Source organism: Sander lucioperca, chromosome 2, assembly GCF_008315115.2.
Source record: "Sander lucioperca isolate FBNREF2018 chromosome 2, SLUC_FBN_1.2, whole genome shotgun sequence".
Taxonomy (NCBI): domain Eukaryota; kingdom Metazoa; phylum Chordata; class Actinopteri; order Perciformes; family Percidae; genus Sander; species Sander lucioperca.
Window position 1 is genome coordinate 5,088,394 of NC_050174.1, and position 19,274 is coordinate 5,107,667.

At 39.4% G+C, this 19,274-nt stretch overlaps 2 protein-coding genes across 3 annotated transcripts in view; both read right to left on the reverse strand.

Annotated features, from left to right (window-relative positions):
- LOC116053954 (protein FAM214B) overlaps window positions 1-10,271 on the reverse strand; it is a 31,114-nt gene extending 20,843 nt beyond the window's left edge. For both annotated transcript variants that reach the window (XM_031305182.2, XM_031305181.2), the window contains exon 1: window positions 9,925-10,271. The gene's annotated coding sequence lies outside the window, so the exon portion shown is untranslated. The remainder of the gene's footprint in view (window positions 1-9,924) is intronic.
- An 813-nt stretch (window positions 10,272-11,084) lies between these two features.
- cenatac (centrosomal AT-AC splicing factor) lies at window positions 11,085-19,135 on the reverse strand. Its single transcript, XM_031305183.2, has 11 exons — window positions 18,832-19,135; window positions 18,378-18,544; window positions 17,107-17,205; window positions 16,935-17,001; window positions 15,967-16,029; window positions 15,434-15,501; window positions 15,214-15,328; window positions 15,075-15,105; window positions 14,121-14,222; window positions 13,510-13,642; window positions 11,085-12,617 (listed from the first exon to the last, which is right to left on the reverse strand). The coding sequence occupies exons 1-11, from the start codon at window positions 18,946-18,948 to the stop codon at window positions 12,497-12,499; spliced, it is 1,083 nt and encodes a 360-aa protein (XP_031161043.1). The 5' UTR covers window positions 18,949-19,135; the 3' UTR covers window positions 11,085-12,496.
- Window positions 19,136-19,274: the final 139 nt, after the last annotated feature.

Sequence of the window (19,274 nt, forward strand, 5' to 3'; positions counted from 1 at the left end):
GGAGGATGTGAAGTAATTGAGCATTTAGTCATTGCACCTTTTTTAACAAGCAAAACTAGTCTTACCACCAGTTTACCGTGCTACAATTTTTTATATTACAGTACAATATATTACCGTTTTTACCCGTTTTCTTTCACATGTACAATTGGTACTGTATAAGCGATGGACATTAAATTCTACCTTGAAACTATAGCCTTTTAACAGCCACTGCTGTTGATGGACAAGAAGGGAATTTCATGCTTTGGTTATTTTCATTATTGCTTAATCTGCCGATAATTTCGCCCAAAAAATGTTGGAAAATAGAGAAAAATATATAATTTAATTTCCCATAGCCCATTGTGACGTGTTTAAAATGCTTCTTTTATAAAAGTCAACAGTTCAAAAACCCCAACTTATTCAGTTTACTATCAAATAAGACAAATAAAAACATTTGAGGAGGGAATGTTTGAAATGTTTGCTTGAAAATGGACTGAAACGATTAATTAATGATCAAAATAGTTATAGTAGTATAGCTATAATAGTTGAATAATTGACTAATTATTAACTGTTTCAGCTTTACATGCATACTCATAGATACAGTGTGTGAAGATATGTGTGGAAGTGAGCAGAGATGAGGTTTGAAAAACCAGTCGGCTTCAACTATGTACCTCCAAATATAGAGATGTGGGGATAGGGAAGAGAGAGGGAAGGGGGAGGTAGAAGGCAAAATAGACATACAGCAAGATACACAAGAAAAATTTAAGGAAGGAAGATAAACTGACAGAGAGATAGGGGCAGATTTAATGGTTGCAAGGTTTCTGTCGTGAAACAGGTTTGACTGCTGCTTTTAACGGCAAAGCCTGTGAAACTGTAATAATGGGGACTTACTGCTCGCAAGCAGCACTGTTATCCAGGATCTTGTGTTTGAGCATACACAAACTTGCACACTTCTGTCTCTTTAAGATCCCATGTTGCTTTCCATACTTGGGAAAATGGGTGTGTCTTCTCTATGAAGACCCTCCTCAATTCAAAGGCACTCTGAGTGCAGCTGAGGAGAAAAAAGCATAACACACACACACACACACACACACACTCCATCAAACAAATTTAATTTGTCACACCAAATCGTACAAGGTAATTAAGCTAAACTCCAGTGACATGTAATCCGATCAGTTCTTTAAACTTGTGCATGATTCATCACGAAGCCGAATGTGGCCGTCAGACTGGCACAAAAGTCAGCCAGTTGAATACCACCAGCACTCCAGGATCGAGCCAAGTCTCGGCAATAAGACACCACAGCTCCTGACATCCCGCTGGAAACCGCCGGAGGCACAGAGGCACACCCAGCTCAGCGTAATTATGGATCCAACTGCAGTTCTGGGCAAGACCCACCGATTGGTCAGAGGTTCCGTTACCTCAAGCGAGCATGGACGCCTGGCCAACCGTAGCGTGCGAATGCTACTGAAGTGCAGGTCTTGCCCCAAACTGCAGTTGGATCCATAATAACGACCCAGCTCACCGTCCGACGCCTGCACACTGGCTAGCAGGATGCCCAACAGAGAAGACGCAGTCAGTAGCCCCTCTGATATAGACATGGAGATGGACGCAGAGATGGTCTTGCTTGTCCATGTAGTGGGGGTCATAGATTGTACCTGATAGCCATCTTCACTTTTTACTCTGTTTACATCTGAAAACTCTGACCGGCCAGGCTAGAGGAGTTGATTTCTCTATCCTGATGAGCAACTCGTAGTCATGAGATGGCCACGGAGATGGTCTTACTAGCTTGAGCTGATCTTCTCCACCTTCTCCTCTGTGTTTCCTCTGATGTTTACATTTGAAAACTTAAGGCAGCTGGCTAACTAGTCTAGGTTGGCAGAGTCGGCAGGAGACTGGCAAGTTGATTTCTCGATCCTGATGAGCAACTCATAGCCACGCGTCATCATTGTCCAACATCAACCACATAAAGCACAACGAATATTTGTAAATTAGAGAATTCAGCATGAATTTTGCGGAGCGACTGGAGAGGTCTGCGCCTTCTTGAAACACATGGATTACAATCCTGACTTGAGAGCACGGCAGTGTTTGTTTTAAACTATATCATGATGTTAGGGTTGGATTTGCATTGCACGTAGAATGCTGCGTTGCACACATAGACACACACATTACTTGTTTTTCTGGGCCTCTCAAAGTGACACCAGCTGTGTCCTCGGGGGGGTTACCCACCAGCACTAAACAGTCACAGCCTTCAAAGACTGAAGAGCTTCGATCAGACTCAACCAGTCCAAAACTCCCTTGAGTAAATCATTTAGTCAGTTTTAAATAACCTGTTTAAAGTATCGAAAACAAGTTCCAATTCACCCTGCTTCTTTGGGAGGGAGACACCAAAAGGAGGAGAGGAAGAGGGGAGGTGGAGGAAGGGTGGGAAAGGAAAGTGTGCATGTGTAAAGGGAGGGGGGGGGGGGGCTCTTTAGTATCACACTCAACTGAACATGTTTAAAGAGGCATGGAACCTTGTGTGTGTTGGTGTCTGTTTCTATTACGAAAGTGTGTACGTAGTACACACATGGAGACGTGTTAAAGAGGTTTGCAACTCTTAAGTAAGTGATGAGAGCCAGCAGCAGCCAAACAATGGACATCGACAAAGCTCCAGTGTGTGCAGAAGCAGGTTTTACAGCTAATATCTACAAGGATATAAAAAGCACCGATGTTTGATTTTACTGTAACATTTAAGTGAATTAGTATGCTGTAATAAGGTAGACATATTGTAGGAATGTCAATATTTACAATAACAATCATCATTGTGTGAAATTAACTTGTTGGCCCCCTTTGGCCTGTTGTCATAAATTAAAGCCATTTTTAAACATTTTTAAAATAAATACAACACCCTTCCCATTGTCATTGCTAACTAACTCACAGCACATGCTTTTTGTCTTAGTCTTCACTTTCTATTTTTAGCAGACTCAGTATGTGTCACCACATGGTAATAACATTAATGGCTTTCTATTTTCAACATTTCGGCTGCAGGCAACTGGATTTTACAGTAGAACAGGACCTCTGAATAAGATGCTTACCTGGCAGTTTGACTGCTATAACCCCACCCAAACTCCCACAACCAAAACTCTACCATCATCAGATAGCCAGTTCCTTTAGGTTGTTTCCCCATACAAAGTGGATGCTTTATTTACATTTCTAGAGATGAACTAGATGATGAACTCTTTCTGGATGGGGAATGTTTGACCAGCTGCCTGTTGATACATTTTGGGGTTAGGTTTAAATCAGGCAGATGCAGCAAATAGACATGGAACATAGGACTGTCCAAATAAAGCATTCCTGAAATAATTTCTGTTTGTTTTTCCATTACCAAATATGCCTCTCCATCCACTTCTGCAATCATTTCCACCATTCATGACAAGATTCTGCAAGTGTGGAAACTTTTCTGTTGTGTATTCTGTAATCGATTGATTTAATTGAATTTCCTCACAGAGATGATTCAAGTTTGATGAAATCAAGTTCAATCCAGTTTTCCTTTCAACACGAATCCATCAGGAATAGTCAAATATTAATTTCTAATATTTGATCGCCACCTAGCCCACATGGAATATCTAATCCTCCCACTCACAGCAGAGGTTTACTCTGTGATGCATTTCAGTGTCTGGTCAGAAAAGTTTGGACAAAAAGGATTTTATAGTTAGCTCACTTTAGCTGAAGGAAGATGGTAATGAAAGGCAAGAGAAGGACACAATCAAGTAATGGTTGACATGTACAAGGAGAAAGGAAAGAGACAGAGTGCAATGGGAATAAATGCAAAGATTGGGAGGAGTGTGGCACACTGAGTCTTGGTGACAGGCCGGGCCAGCTCAGAGGATGGAATGTTCCAGAGAAATATGTTGCCTATTCATGGAGGACAGGAAATAAAGCCCTCTCTCTTTCTCCACCTCTTCTCCCTTCCCTCTCCCTCTTTCTCCACCTTGAATTCAGCTGCCTGTCTTTTTACCTCTTTCTCTGTCTCTTCACCTCAATATGTGTGTTTCTTCCCTTCCCCCATTATCATGGCCTTTGGGTATTCTTTTCTGTTCATCTTCCTTCAGTTTAAATCAATTCATTTTTTTTTTACTTTCATGCTTGGGGAACTCGCACAGCATGGTGGTGTTGCACCACTCAGACTGGTAGTGGCTGAATGTAGTCCAGCCTGCCATCTGGGCACTGAAATGGAAATAAAGAACATCACTTGCTTTACTACGTAGCTCACGAATACCTAACCAAGGCATATTTTTACTATTTAGCCAACTGACCTGATGAATGTTTACTAGGCATAGTGCATGGTGGAGAATATTACGGTCGAACGAGCAGTTAGAGATCAGTTTATTTGTAGGTGTATGGATACAAAATCTGAACGTAATATCAGTGAGAAATGCTCTCAAATTGAAATAATGCGCTCTTGAATAAAGATAGGAATATAACTCCATATAGGTGTGTGATCATTTTACAACAGCAGAATAAGTGGAGAAAACAACCCCTAACCCTAACCCTGCACAACTTTACAATGACCTTAAGGACAAGTGTTAAAATACCAGTGAAGCTTGCACACATGCATGTTTATAGACACACACATACACAGAGAGCAGCTCATCCATTTTGGTCTGCAGGCCGTTAAGGGCAGAGAGAGGTCTGGCTAGGTTTAATCCTGAGATCAGTCCAACATAAACACACATACAGTAAATGTGTGTGCTTGTTAAGCAGCGGTTAATACTGACAAGCTTTGGTACCACAAGAGTTGCTACTCTGTGGTTGGCAGGGCTGGACACATACACACTCATATCCAAATATGATCTAAATAGGCAACTATAAATAAAACAGAAGCACCTAAAAAAACAAGCAACCTAAATAAGTTGGACATGTTCTAGACCTGCTCTTTATGAAAAGTGTCTTGACAATATTTATTTGTAGAAAGCCACAAATGTATCTAATTACATGCAAAAACCTTTCAGTTAAATATAGACATGCATCTCTGCATGAAAGAATGATACTGTCTCTTTGAATTAGTACACACCAAAGCAGCGCATGAAACTACTATTCATTGGCGATAACTGGCTCCCTTGGTATACAAGTTCATCACACTGTGAGAACAATCTTCTGAGATAGCTTGCCACTGTACACTCTACCATACAGTATATTGATCATAATTTGACACTGTGTAAAGGGTGATTTTCTTTAGCCAATCTGTTGAATGCTTCCCAACTGTGTCATAACACTGATGGTGTCCTCTGCTTGTTACATTGGATAGGATCTGATAAGACGCACAAGACCGGCCAGGCACAAACAAAAACATTTACAGCACACTAATGCACCACAACTGTGAGTATACAAATAAGGACACAGATATGCCCCAATGATAAACAAAAGGCTTCAGGGCTCCACTATTTTCTGTAGGCATACTGTGTGATTAGCCCTCACTTCTCTGAGGCTTCTCTGTGGAAAACACACACACACACACACACACACACACACGCACGCACGCACGCACGTACAGCCCTGCACGCCTTGAAGGTGGACACCCCAGCTCTCTTTGGGAGGACATGAAACGTACTAATGCTTTTAGGCCTGCAGGAAATACACAATTATGTGTGTTATGTGTGTTAGAAAAAACATGACTGGGCGACTGGCTGAACCCAACATACTTCAGTTCAGGTGTACACACTGCAAGCATCAATGCGAAAAAGCTCTCTATACAGTTTGGATCATTACCTGAAGGTCATTATGGTTGTTGTTTTTTAAATTGAAACATACATACAATTTCCGAGAGTGATAGCACAGCATTTTATGATAGCGAGAGTACACATTTTTTGTTCATTCTGTATGAAAGTCAATTTTAGTGACACATGATGCATGCAAACACCCAAGCCTGTTATACATACTCAAGTCTCTGCAAGATGGAGAGATGGGGATAACAGCAACACAGACAGACGAGAGGGCTTTGATACGAGGCGAGGGGAACAGGACAAATGGCAACGTACTGGAGAGTAATGGACAGAAAGAACAAGACAAGGACGAGAGGGAGAGGGGCAGAGAGTGAACAGGTCTTAGCTTGATAAGCTCTGTGTTGACCTATATAATGCAAAGAGAGACATCTGCCTTCCAACATCTACTCATTCATTCTAGGGCTCGTATGGAAGCCACATTAACAGAATAAATAGCTCACAGTCTACATATAATTATATTTAGCCTTTGTATGTGTATACTAAGTCATTCATTAGGATTAAGTATGAAACTCAACCCACTTACTTACGAGCACTGAACTTTAGACATCTTTCATCTTTGTTGCAACAGCTCATTTGTTGCAACAGCTCATATACCCATACAGTACAGGACTGGATTTTACAGCGCTCTGTCTCTCAGAGTGTAATGTCAAACCATGTTGATTTATTCAGCGGCTGGTACTGACGCCATGCCATCTTCCTCTCTCTCTTGTCAGCCGTTTTTGAATAAAGTTGAGCAAGGCTGCTACTATAGACGGAGCCACCAAACACCCAAAACAAATATGGAGCACTTGACAGGAGACAAAGTTCCAAAGTGGCTCTCAAAAGGTGTGATGCTGGTTTTCTACCATTAATGAAACATGATACATAAAATAGTACTGGATATTAACCAGTTTTTAGCCATTAGCTTTTAGCAAGTTCTCAATATTTGCATTCTGCAGGTATTGTACTGCTGCCCACTGATCCTCAATGGGGTGATATGTGCTGAAACATGTGTGCATGAAACATTTCTAAATAAATACTTAATCAAATAATGAGTTTGCGGCTCTCTTTTTACTTTTTCATTCATTGTTTTCTGTCCCCCTTTGCAAGGTTAATCAGACATATCATTAAAATGACATTCAATCAATGGCTGAAGTGGGCTGAAGATTGGACTTTTAGAAGTACCACACTAAATTCCTCAAATTGATCAATCCTTAAAAATACTGCTTAGGTGACTACTTCTTATTTTGAGTTTTCATTCCATTATTGCATTGCTGTGCTGGGTCTAATTGTCAATACACTTAGACACTCCACCACATTTAAAATAGTCTCCCGATGCTTACTTATTCCAAGCATCCTTGAATTTATTGACATCCCCTTCAGTGCTCTATAAATTAGTAAATATATTAACCACAGTAAGCCAGGAGCTAGGAGAACACAGTTGCAAACATATGGAACCTGCATGTTTGTAAGAGGACTAACAACTTCCTCTTATAGACAGACTGTTAAGTGGACTAACTGACCTTTAATGGTAACCCTGAAGCTAGGTTTAGTTGGTGTGAATGTGTTAAGACCCGAGGTGAGGGTTTCAAGGTTACCAGTCAAAGCTGCACAGGTGCTATTTTGGGAAAAGGATGTTATTAGGAAATATGACTATGACGTTATGTACTTACAACAGCCTTTTGCAAAAGTGACAGCTGGAAAAATGTCTTCACTCTGGAGGCTGTCTCGTATGTGTCTTTAGTGTGGGGACATTTGGACTCATTAGGGTGAAAATACAAGCAAACACAGTTGATGTTGTCTCTGACCTGTCCTCTTGTTAATTGTACCTTTAATCTTAACCTGCCTGTCCCTGGGCTGAACAAGGTATTTCATAACATTTTATTATTTATTATTTTATTTTAGGACAAGAGAGACATTGTTTTGTGTTAGTCTACGAGTCAGCACTGGTTCTTGATGATGGCTTAAGGCTATGTATTATGAAACGTGTATTCACAGTGACAAACACTTGTACAATTGTATTTGTTATATGTAATGTGTTTTCTTACCCTTAAATCTAACACTTTTATTTTAACTCTTTTTATTAAATAGCTCTTTATTTACCATGTAATTTAGCTCTTTAAAAGATGCAAATACAGTACGTACGTATGCACACACACACACACACACACACACACACACACACACACACACACACACACACATCAATATAGCCAAGGGAAGTGTTGAGAACTGGATCTAACCCACATAATCATCTGTAATCTCTGACATCAAATCCTGCAGTGACACATTGGAGGACTGACAACAAGCCTTGATGAGCTCAAAGCATTTAATAGCCACCCCCACTTTACACACACACACACACACACACACACACACACACACACACACACACACACACACACACGCTAAAAAGGTAATAAACTGTATACTGTAGTTGAACTGCAGGCAAGGTAAGAAGAGCTGCTTGCATGCCAATGTTTGACAGAGGCTGTAACATTGTTAGTATGTGCCTAATCTATTCAGACTGGCTCTTTCAGTAGTATAAGCCTTAAGTTAGCGTCATGTTGAACACAATGTACTCTTCTAAATAGCCTAACTAGGTACTGATGGCTCCATATTTTACCATGAGAAAATACATGACTACTCATGACCACACTGCTTAACTCAAGGTAGGCTACTTGGCTGGACAGTAAGCATATAAGCATACACTAGGTTTTAGTCAGTCATCCCTCGGGATTCCTGGCGTTGGTTTTTTTCCATGCTAAAAATGTCCTACACTCATTCTTGCTAAGTTTTTAATTGCTCCCTCCCTTCCTTTTCCTTTGATGTGAGATGATTTTCTAAGTTTCTTTGTCTCACCTAAATAGACTGAATTAATTTCTTCTCTTTTATTATTCCCAGTGTGTTTTAGCCTTTGGGAACTTAAGTCAAAGAGTGACTGTACACGGGACAAGCCCAGACCAAGGACCCAGGCCTGCGGAACAACATGCACCTCGCCTTCAGAGTTGGTTACAGAAAAGATCTGCACATGACGTCACACTCAGCTGAGGACAAAGCCTACTGGTTTCTCCCAGGCAGAGGTGGGGGGTGGCTGTGCAGATGGATTTGCTGCAGCAATGTGTGTGTGTGTGTGTGTGTGTGTGTGTGTGTGTGTGTGTGTGTGTGTGTGTGTGTGTGTGTGTGTGTGTATGCGCGCGTGCAAAAATCTTCTATTTACATACATGTGAGGCAGTTGATATGCATGTGTGCTGTATGGGTGATGTGGAGTCAGTGTGACCTCACACACTTGTGCCTAATGTGTACATGTCAATGTCATCCTGCCCTGCTTGTCAGGACAATGGGAGGCAATGCATTGCAGCTCAGCATAATAACCCTGTAATAACTGACTATATTCTAAAACTTTATAGATTTTATATTACTGTAACAAGGCTTTAGTTCCAACATCAATGCTCCATTCACTGCATGATGCAATGCAACTCCCAAATGCAATCCAAGGGAATAATACACCCACAGCACTCAGTGATATCCACTAATCATCATCACTCCATCCGCTGAGTTATAGTCATAATCTCACATATATACATATACACACATATATATATATATATATATATATATATATATATATATATATATATATATATATATATATATATATATATATATATATATATTAATATACACACACACACTAGTGCAGGTTGACCCCTCTTTCCTGCACAGTCCATATATGCACAATGCCAGGAGGGCATGAGTGTGCAGCTATCTAGCTAACAAAATCAAATATTTAAACATGCATTATGATTACACACACACACACACACCCATGATGGTGATTAATACATTGAGATTTCTATCACTTTGTCCCTAACCACCGCATACTGTATGCACGTTCGTACGCACACACATAAAGAAAGAAGGCAGACAAAGCAGGGGAACGCCCCCTACTCCCTGCAAGCTACTGTCAGGTCATCGGATGGTTTAGGCTGAATTCCAATCATTCTTTGCTCAGATTATTATTGAGAAAATGATGACTGTGACGACCTGCATGTTCAGAGTGTAAACCTTTAACTGCAAGCATTCAGGAATTACAAAATAGCCAGCACCTTTGTTCAATTTCCATCTATCATTAAAGTTCACACAATGCAGAAGATTAAGAGGTAGCTAGCTAGCCAAATTTCAAGATTTCGGAGCCGTTACTTACCTAACAAAAAGAGGTGGACTCAGGAGGAAAAACACAGCCTGGCAGCTTGAACTGAACGTCCCTGTCGTCTGATAGTTTGGCCTGTTTGTTATCTCTCTGCCGCGTTGTCGCATTCCAGGTAGCTAACGTTGTAGGGCGAAAATCGACTTCGAAGCTAAAAGCCCTTAGCAACCTTAGCTGGATGTCAAATGGGTAAAATGACCGGACAGATTCAGTCTCGTCCTCCCACTCTGCCTTGCCACATAGCTCGGCTGTTGGCTGACTACGTCCCTTCCTCTCCGTGCCTGTCTTTTCTGTGCTCGCAGCTGTTTTCGTTGTTTCAACCTTTTCCTGAAATTCCTCCTCTGTCCCTTTAAGCGACGTTTCCGGGGTTTGCAAGGAGGTGGGGCTTCACGGCCAGCTGAGCCCCTGTCATTTAAGCGATTGGTCGCTTCTATTCCTTTTAACAAATCAGCACTCAGGGATTACGCCTTCTTTGAAACATGCAGATTTATTCAGAAATCCTACTCCGTGATTGGACTATGGATTATTTTAAGAAACGCCCAGTACACGTGCTTTTTCTCCCCTCCCATTCTTTAGTGCAAACTATGGTTGTTGTGCTGGAGCTCTGCAAGCTCGTACAGCAAATCATGATCTGATAGCTGAAAGCAAAAACGTTATAGTTATACAACACTGATATCAACATGTAGTAAACATAATTTACGGTTTATGGCAACGTTTAAATTCGTAGTCAAATGTTCAAGGCAACCCCATTTTCTTCAGTTTGTAGTGAATCAGCCATAGCCGTGTTGTCACTCAGCTAAGAATAGATCAGCTACACGTTTTATTCCCACATTGCATTGCAGCTGCACTGAGCTCCACGCCTATCTACCCAGTACACAGTGGGGCCTGATTATACCTTGTCATGGAGAGGCGGAGGCCTGTACAGATAAACGAAAGGCCGACTGTGAACTCAGGGAGTGGAATATAGGATATTGTAAGGCTCTTGGCCCTTCATCCATCTCTATGCTAATGCTCCCCTTTGTCATAACTGCTGAATATTTCACACACTAATGGTCATTGCAAAATCACCTCTCTGTATTTGTTCTTATCCTAGATGCAGCATTTTGTATTGCAGGAAAATATAAACAAATCATTATACCTACCTACCACAAAACCAGTTATCAAGTGATATAATTTTATGCACCACAAAATTCTGCATTATCAAAATAATCACTTATCATGGATGTACTTAAGAGAGCAGCAGTAGACAAAAAGTTGGATTTTAAGGCTTTTTAGGGCCCCAGCCCTATATGTGCTAAATATGCCTTTTCAAGTTTTCATTCATCGCTACAAGTTATGCTCAAGTGCAGAACAGCTGTCACTTGTGACTGAATCTTGTGTCCTTCCACCCGGTGTCCATTTGTTTGAGACGTCCCGTTACCAGAATACTTTTAAGTTGTTACCCAACCATGTTTAATACAGCTTCTGAAAACAAAAAACACTGAAAGCTTTACTTATAGAAACTAAATTCCTTCTTTCTATAATAAAGGATAAGAAAACAGGTGGAGTGTTGTAGTTTTAGAGAGCGCTACATTTAAAATGCTAATTCGATTGAAACAAGATATATGATACACTTTTTCAATACTTATAATTGTTTTCACATATAATATCACATCTTATCTCAAAGCGAAAAACATTTGCATAGGCAGCCTTTAAGCCTTTTCCAGTAATTCATCACGTAACATGATCTGAAAAGGGAAATGAAAGCTCATTTGGTTGTACAGGTTCACTGCAAAAAAAGAGATGGTCTTAGAAACACTGAGAACTGCTGCTTTCATTTGTGTATTGCCATTAAGGGTTGCTTGCAAAATATATAAAATGGTCAGAATTTTAGACAGAGACAAATCACTTAGCTCTAATAAAAACATAAATTCTTCTCAATCACACAGCAGGGGCCTTTGTTAGTTAAATGGCTGGCGCCCCCTGCTGTTTACTTGCCAGAGCAGTTGGCATGCTGTCCTCTCAAAGAGCTGTAGTCTAACCAGTATCTTGCTCATCAGAATACTGTACTTGCTGTGAGAATCTGGGCAGAAAAAAAAAACTTAATAAAGGCTTTTCTCTCGGTTGCCGTTGATTGAAGTCACCGATTTCAGCTGATTAAATGGAGCAGGTCAGTGACCAATTGAGTGGCAGCACCAATTTGGTTTAAATCTTTGAGTGTGTGCAGCAGGGTGTTATTAAGAGAGTGTACACAATTAAATTGATTAACAAAATAGTATAGTATTGAAATAGTATTGTGATGTTGGACAATACAGTTTTATACAAAACACAATTATCAAAGGTAACTTTCTAACAGTAATTCAAGAGGCACTGCCTTATATACTAAGTCAATATCTATACTGCAAACTTTACAAACTGTAACAATTTCTCATATACACTCATATATACACACACTACTGCTGGGAAGGGTGCTACAGTAGGGTGTCTAGTCAGCCCAAGCATAACTACTCAGAAATATAGTATAAAATCATTCACATCCTGCAAACTATATACATCCCTTCACTCATAAATTCTCACACCATACTCCGTTTTAAGCGTTGTCAGAATTTGTCAGCTGTACAGTTGTTTTTGCTTTCTTTGACCCGTCTCCACCATGTTCCCTCTTCCTCTTCTGTCTGTTGCTCTGCCCTTCCTCTTGTCTGAATTGGTGCCTGTCAAAAAGAAGTCACATTCGCATTCAGAGACCAATAAAGTTAATCTACTGAGCTAATAATGAAACATGATGTGCCTAACCCTTTAACATTTGGTCAGGGAACACATATAAAACTCTAGCTCATATACTAATGAAATATGATCAAATGTATTTAATGAAAAGTGTTTTAGTATTTAAAGCTTTCATTAGCAACTGTTAAATACTCTTAAAATACAAAAAGAAAATGTATTGTGCTGCTGCCATGACGACCAGTAATAAATCACATTAGTATGGAAGTCGTCTCTAGCCATTAAAATAAAGGTAGGATTGTATTCCTAGATCGGCAGGTGACTGTCATGCACGGATCATTTTGCTTTCAAAAGGTCTCAGTTAGCTGGAATATAACTCAAGGCCATCAGCCAACAGCGCCTTGTAGCTAAAAAGTCTGTATCCAGTGTGCTTACAGTCTTACTTCTATACTATCTAGATCTAAATATTTAGTTTTTACATAAACACATTACTCAGAGAATGCAGCTTGCGGCTATATGAATGGATAATGTGGTGTTGCATATGTATTCAAATATTTTCCAGTTATGAAATAGGAAAACTGGAGTACACTTAAAAAGGCAAAATCAATCAATGTAAAAAAAAAACAACTTAAAAATAACATTGGAATGAACTATCATATCCCATGCTGCTGCAATAGGTTTCTATGCACACTTACGCTAGTTACCAGACAAAGATATTTTACATTCTGAGAATTCCAGGTTTTCTCATCTCAGCACATACACAAACACAGGATATCAAACCATATCTCATGTGTATATAATGCATAGGATGGAGTGAGAAGAGTCTTGGCTGTAGTAACTGCACATTGGTCTCAGGTGTAGTGAAGACTGTTGGGATTTTACCTGGACTGCCAGCGTCGGCCACTGTTCCACACTCTTCCAAAGGAGGGAAGCCAGTTGGCGTCTGTATGTGAGCTGTGATCAAAGTTGGCGCCCACTCTGTTCGGTGGAAGCTTCCTCAGCTTCTCTTGCTCCTCTGGCAAAAGACATACGAGGCCATTTCAATTATATTCCAATATTTGTGAGATTGTTATACAAGTGTACATGGATATAACCTTTGTATCGATATCATTAAGCCTGGCTAAAATTAAGATCAGAGACCTAATATGTTGATACTGATTAAGTGCTATGATTTTTTTTTAATATATAAAAAAGGTACAGAAGTAGTACCTAAATTTAAATGTTGCTGTGGTTTTTCATAAGACAGTGATGCAACAAATGGCAGCAAAGAAGAAAGTCCTCAAGCATATGAAGGCATAAAAACAAGACATATAAATCACAGCACCAAGTGATGTGACAGCAACTAATAAAACATAAATTGCTCATGGAAATTATCATAAATGCTGGACCATTTCTTTAAGCAAACAAACTGCTCAACTGACAACAAATGTACATAACGCACAACTTAAAAAAATGTGTGTGTGTGTGTGTGTGTGTGTGTGTGTGATTCCTACTCTGTTTGAGGAACTCTTGGAGCGATGGGCCGATCTCCAGATGAGCCGCAGCTCCAGAGGTCCCCTCCAGAGGATCGTCCTGGAGCCAAGGAGGGACGGCACCTACAACACACAGAGAGGCTAAATGCTTATTCAAATCACACGCAAGAGGTGAACTGAGCTCACAACTATTAGAGACACTGGGTTTGTGCACACGCTTTAAAAAGCACTGAAACACAAAATTAGTAAATGCTTTTATTAAGTTAAAGGAAACCAATGTGCGTCGCTTAATACACATGGAAAAATTAAAACAGAGTTGAATTTAGCAAAGTAAGGATTTCTTTAGACATGGTTACAATTCAACTCAAACATAAAATTTCACCCCACTTCACCTGAAATCATCACACACATACACACAGCTAAGGCCATGTATGAGGCGATTGTTGAAAACATTAGCAACACTGAGAACATAAATTACACCAGGATCTAAAAACATTTTTTTATTATCCAATCCTGTTGATCACTGAATAAAGACTTGAAATTAATATAAAATAAAACTAATACTTTCTTATAAATAGAGATAATGTGTGTATTAATTTATACATAATAATAATGTTTTTTTTTTTTTATTTTATTTTATTATACAATTTAACTTAAGTTCTTCGAAGCAGTGCTTACTGTAAGGCTATTTGTATTGGATTGGCATACATTGCAAGGTTTTCCTGTCATTGTTCTACCCCTCCATGTGTATTTCTTTTCTTGTCTACACTGTACAGGTTTTTATACATCAAACAGTTTTTATTTGTTGTTTTAAAAACCTGATGTTTTAATGGCTGGTTTGTTTTATTTGTTTTGTGAAGGACTTTCAAACATTGACTTTGAAAAGTGCTCTATAAATAAAGATTATTATTGTTATTATATTTCCATTGTACTCTTGGTATTTCTTTACCATTACATAACATTATTTTACTGTACCTGTATGAACATTTCCAATGTTTGATGAATCCTGTAACAGAAAAAAAAAACAAGTGATCAAATGAGGGGATTGCAAACAACATAAAAACAGTCCATTATTAAACTCAACCTCTTTTCTTAATAAGAGCTGTCCATCTACCTGATAGCCTATGAAAGTCAGGCCTTGTCCTGTTGCAGCTCGCGGTGCTTGAACCATTGACTCGACAAAGCTGCTCCCCGCCTGCTGCTCTGATCCTTGAGATGCAAATTGAGAGCTGTTCCCCAAACAAAAAGAAGAGCCCAAAACAACAAAAGTATGTTCAAGTGCTGTTGTTGACAATGCAAAAAGGATCAAATGTTGTAGGTAGACACAGTGTTACCTGACAGCATCCTCAGCAGACATGTCTGTGCCGTTGGGTCCACTGAACGACTCCAGCTCTGCTTCACGCTGACATTGATTCAGGAAAAGCCAACAGTGGTTCATAGAGGAAGTCTGAGCACTAATCATGGTTCAGCTCACGTTTTGACTATCACAATCCCCACACACTGCTACACACACTACCATTAACATCTCTCTAATCGTGGCTTTGTTTTTCTCTTATAACTTCAATCCATTTTCCCCATCTCGGTTTGGAACTAAAAGCTTTATTTAATTTTTGACTATAACCCTGATAAGGAAAATTACTCTCTCTCTCTAAACCACCCAAGCCACCAAATACAAGATTTCACCAGCCACAATATTTAGAGGTAAACGGGATCTGGGGTTACCTCCTTTGGCAGTTACAATCATTTAGTTGGAGAATGGTGGCATTTCCCATCTCACATGCAACTCAAAATCATATCACTATACAGGTAGAAACAACAGTCAAGGCCACAGTGATGGATACTGCCACTGCATCCTTGGAAAACAAACCTCTAAAAGAGACTGAAGGACCTCTTGACGCTGCTTCTCCTGCGCCCGGATGTGATCAGCTTGCTGCAGTCATATAAAGAAAAACAAGAAGAAAAAAAACAGATTACTATCAGCGATGATACCCACTGTTCTGAAATCTAACCGCCCGGCTTTGGCAGCCGCCACTACATATATCCATGTGCACCGATGATGTATCCCAGGGATGTCAAACTCAACTTCACTAAGAGCCACACTGGAAAATGAGAATTACATAAAAAGGGCCAGACATGTATAGTTTACTGACATTTTATTTAATCGAAAAAGTCAAATATCTTTGACTGTATTACTGCATGTCTCATATAGTCTTTTCACTTACAGATGGTCGACATAAAGCCCTAAAACAGTGAGCAAAACAAAGATGACATTTTTCAGCTCTGGTTCTGTGGGAATGTCCGAGTCTCAAAGTCAGAAATCTGCCAGATTCTGCTTTGAGTGTCGTGAATTACAGCAACAAAGTTTCCTGTCTTTTTGGTTTGGCACACAACTAGACGGGCCAAAAATTGATTGTGAACCTAAATTGATGTGCCGGATAAAAATTTGCAAGGGGCCGGATTCGGCCCACAGGCCTCGAGTTTAACACGTGATGTATCCTAATGACTTAATGACGTTAATCCTCTGACTTTTCCTCTAGCAAGATAGATTGCCATGAAATCTGAAACACACAATCATGTCCCTCTCAGGATGAATTGTAAAAACGTTGCAGACATCTGCTATGATCATCAGGTCAAAATATCAAATTGTCCAATACTTTGGTTTATGACCAAAATTAATGACATCAGCCCTTCAGATGATGTCTTGCTTAACATCAGCATGTGAGCATTGTCTGTGGGAGCATGTTGTGGGAGCCCCTAGCATGGCTGTAGACTCTTAGTGTTGTTAAGGTGTGATCAAAGTTAATGTGAAGTTCATTTAGAGTGATTTAGCATTACCTGCATTATGAATTCATCCTCCTTCTCCACAAATGATTCCAATGCTTTTTCCACCTCAGCTTTAAATCTAAAAAAAAAAACAAAAAAAAAAGTAATAAAAAAGGCCTTGGAGAGAATCTTTTACTCTACAAACAAACTTACATAATATATATTTTTGGCTCACCAGACCTACCTTTCAGTTTCCTCCTCTGTGATGATGACCTTGTCTCTAAACTTGGGGTCGGCCTTATTGTCCCACCAGAACTTGTGAGTATTCTTCCTGTGTTCTGAGCTGAAACCAGACCCATTTTAAAAATGTCAAAACAAAAGTAGTTAATCACAGCAATTCAAAAGGGACAACATCATAGGTATGAGAACTTTGTCAAGTCCACAGAGGTTTGACAAAAGTATGAGCACACAAAATGTGCAAGTCAAGATGACAAAAACAACCTTCTGAAGTTTTCTTTAGAACACACAACACAGATGATATCCCCAAACTATTCCTGTAGTTACATTGCTTCCTTATAACAAGGGTGCATTTAGGGTGTTTTTAATAACAATTAATGATAAGGACCAATTCATAATGTTTGCATTAATGAAAACTGTATGTCTCAAGTCATACCTGTTTTACAAACATGGCAGCCAATAAAAAATGAGTAAATGTCTTGTTGAGTTTTCACACTGACCTTGGCTTACAGCACTTTTTCATTAGCCTAATGAAGCACTGAGCAAAACATATTGCATATGCTAATATTAATCAAAAGATCTTTGATTATGTACTTTTATAGGATACAACTTACAAAACACTTGACTTGTATAAAGACCTTTAATTTTATTTTATTGTTTGTCATTGGTGCTTTTTATATATACAGTATTTATACATGTACTTACTTTTTCACATAGTTGTGTACATAATAGTCCTCTTTATCCTTGTTTTGTCCAGCTTTGTTGTCGTTTTTAGCTTATGTGTCTATTTCCGTGTAAGTTCATTGAGAGCAATGCAAAAACAGAGTCAAATTCCTTGTATGTGTACACATACTTGGTGATTTTTATACTGTCTACAGTCACTATGACAAACACAAGTTGGGGGTTCAAGTCCCCGTACGGACCAAATATGGAGTGTGGAGTGGCAGCTGGAGAGGTGCGCCTCCTGGGCACTGCAGATGTGCCCTTGAGCAAGGCAGGGAACCCCCAAACTGCTCCAGGGGTGTCAAAACATGGTTGACCCTGCATTACCCCCCTGGAGAAATGTGTGTGCTGTGAGGGATTTGCAAACGATACATTTCATCTGCCAGTTACCTTGTGGATTGTGTGATTTGACAAATAATTAAAGCAGTTTTAAAAGTTATGGGTTTTTTTCTGTTTGCTGGATACTGTTTAAACCCTAGGGTGCTCTGTGTCGAGCATCCTGTGGTTCAGTGAAAACAAAACAAGTTAAATAAAAGTTAATCAAATAAAACTTACGTGGCCATGTGTTCTAGCAAGCCTCCGTACAGCACAGTCATGTTGCCGTCTGTAACATTTCTTTCAATTTCAAGCCCACAGCAGTAGCACCAGAAGGTCTGCTTGTGCTGGGTGCAATCAAACTTTTCTACTTGGGGTTTTTTAAGTGTTCGGCGAGCTTCTTTCACCTAGAGGACAGTGGATAAAACAAACACAGGAACATAAAAGTGACACTACTTAAAACTGATGATACCTTAAAACGTATTGTTAAGTAGCACACGCTATTAATCATAACAAAGCGCTGAAATCAGTGACATTGACACAATATAAACATTCTGATTGTGACAGTTCGCGGCTAACGTTAGCATCCGGACTAACGTTATTAAGTCAAATTCAGCAAGGTGGAAGAAAATCTTAGCACAAATACTCAATATATTATAAATCAGTAACAATCAATTGACATTAACCTACTTACCTTTTCTAAAAATTTAAGGAGAACCACTCTAAGTCTGCTTTGGTGATTTTTTCCGAAGATGTGTCCCTTTCCAGTGAATGTTGTTTGCCTACATATAGCACAGTAATATGCACCCATTTAGACAGTGTGTAAAAACACTAAAATATGCTGAAGATGAACTGACGCAGGCTCTGAGCTAAAAACCAATTATTTATTTTCGTTATTTTCTTTTCTAATCCATCTACTCAGGCAAAACACAAGAAGCTAATAATCTACTACAGGAAGCAATGCCGTCTTGATATGTTTCCTCCCGGAAGCTGTTGTAAAACTGTTCCGACCATAGATCTATGGTTCCGACACTCATGCCAATAGACCAAGTGTTGCTTTAATAAAAAAATAAAAATAATAATAATAATAATAATAACAATAATAATAATATATATATATAATAATAATAATAATAA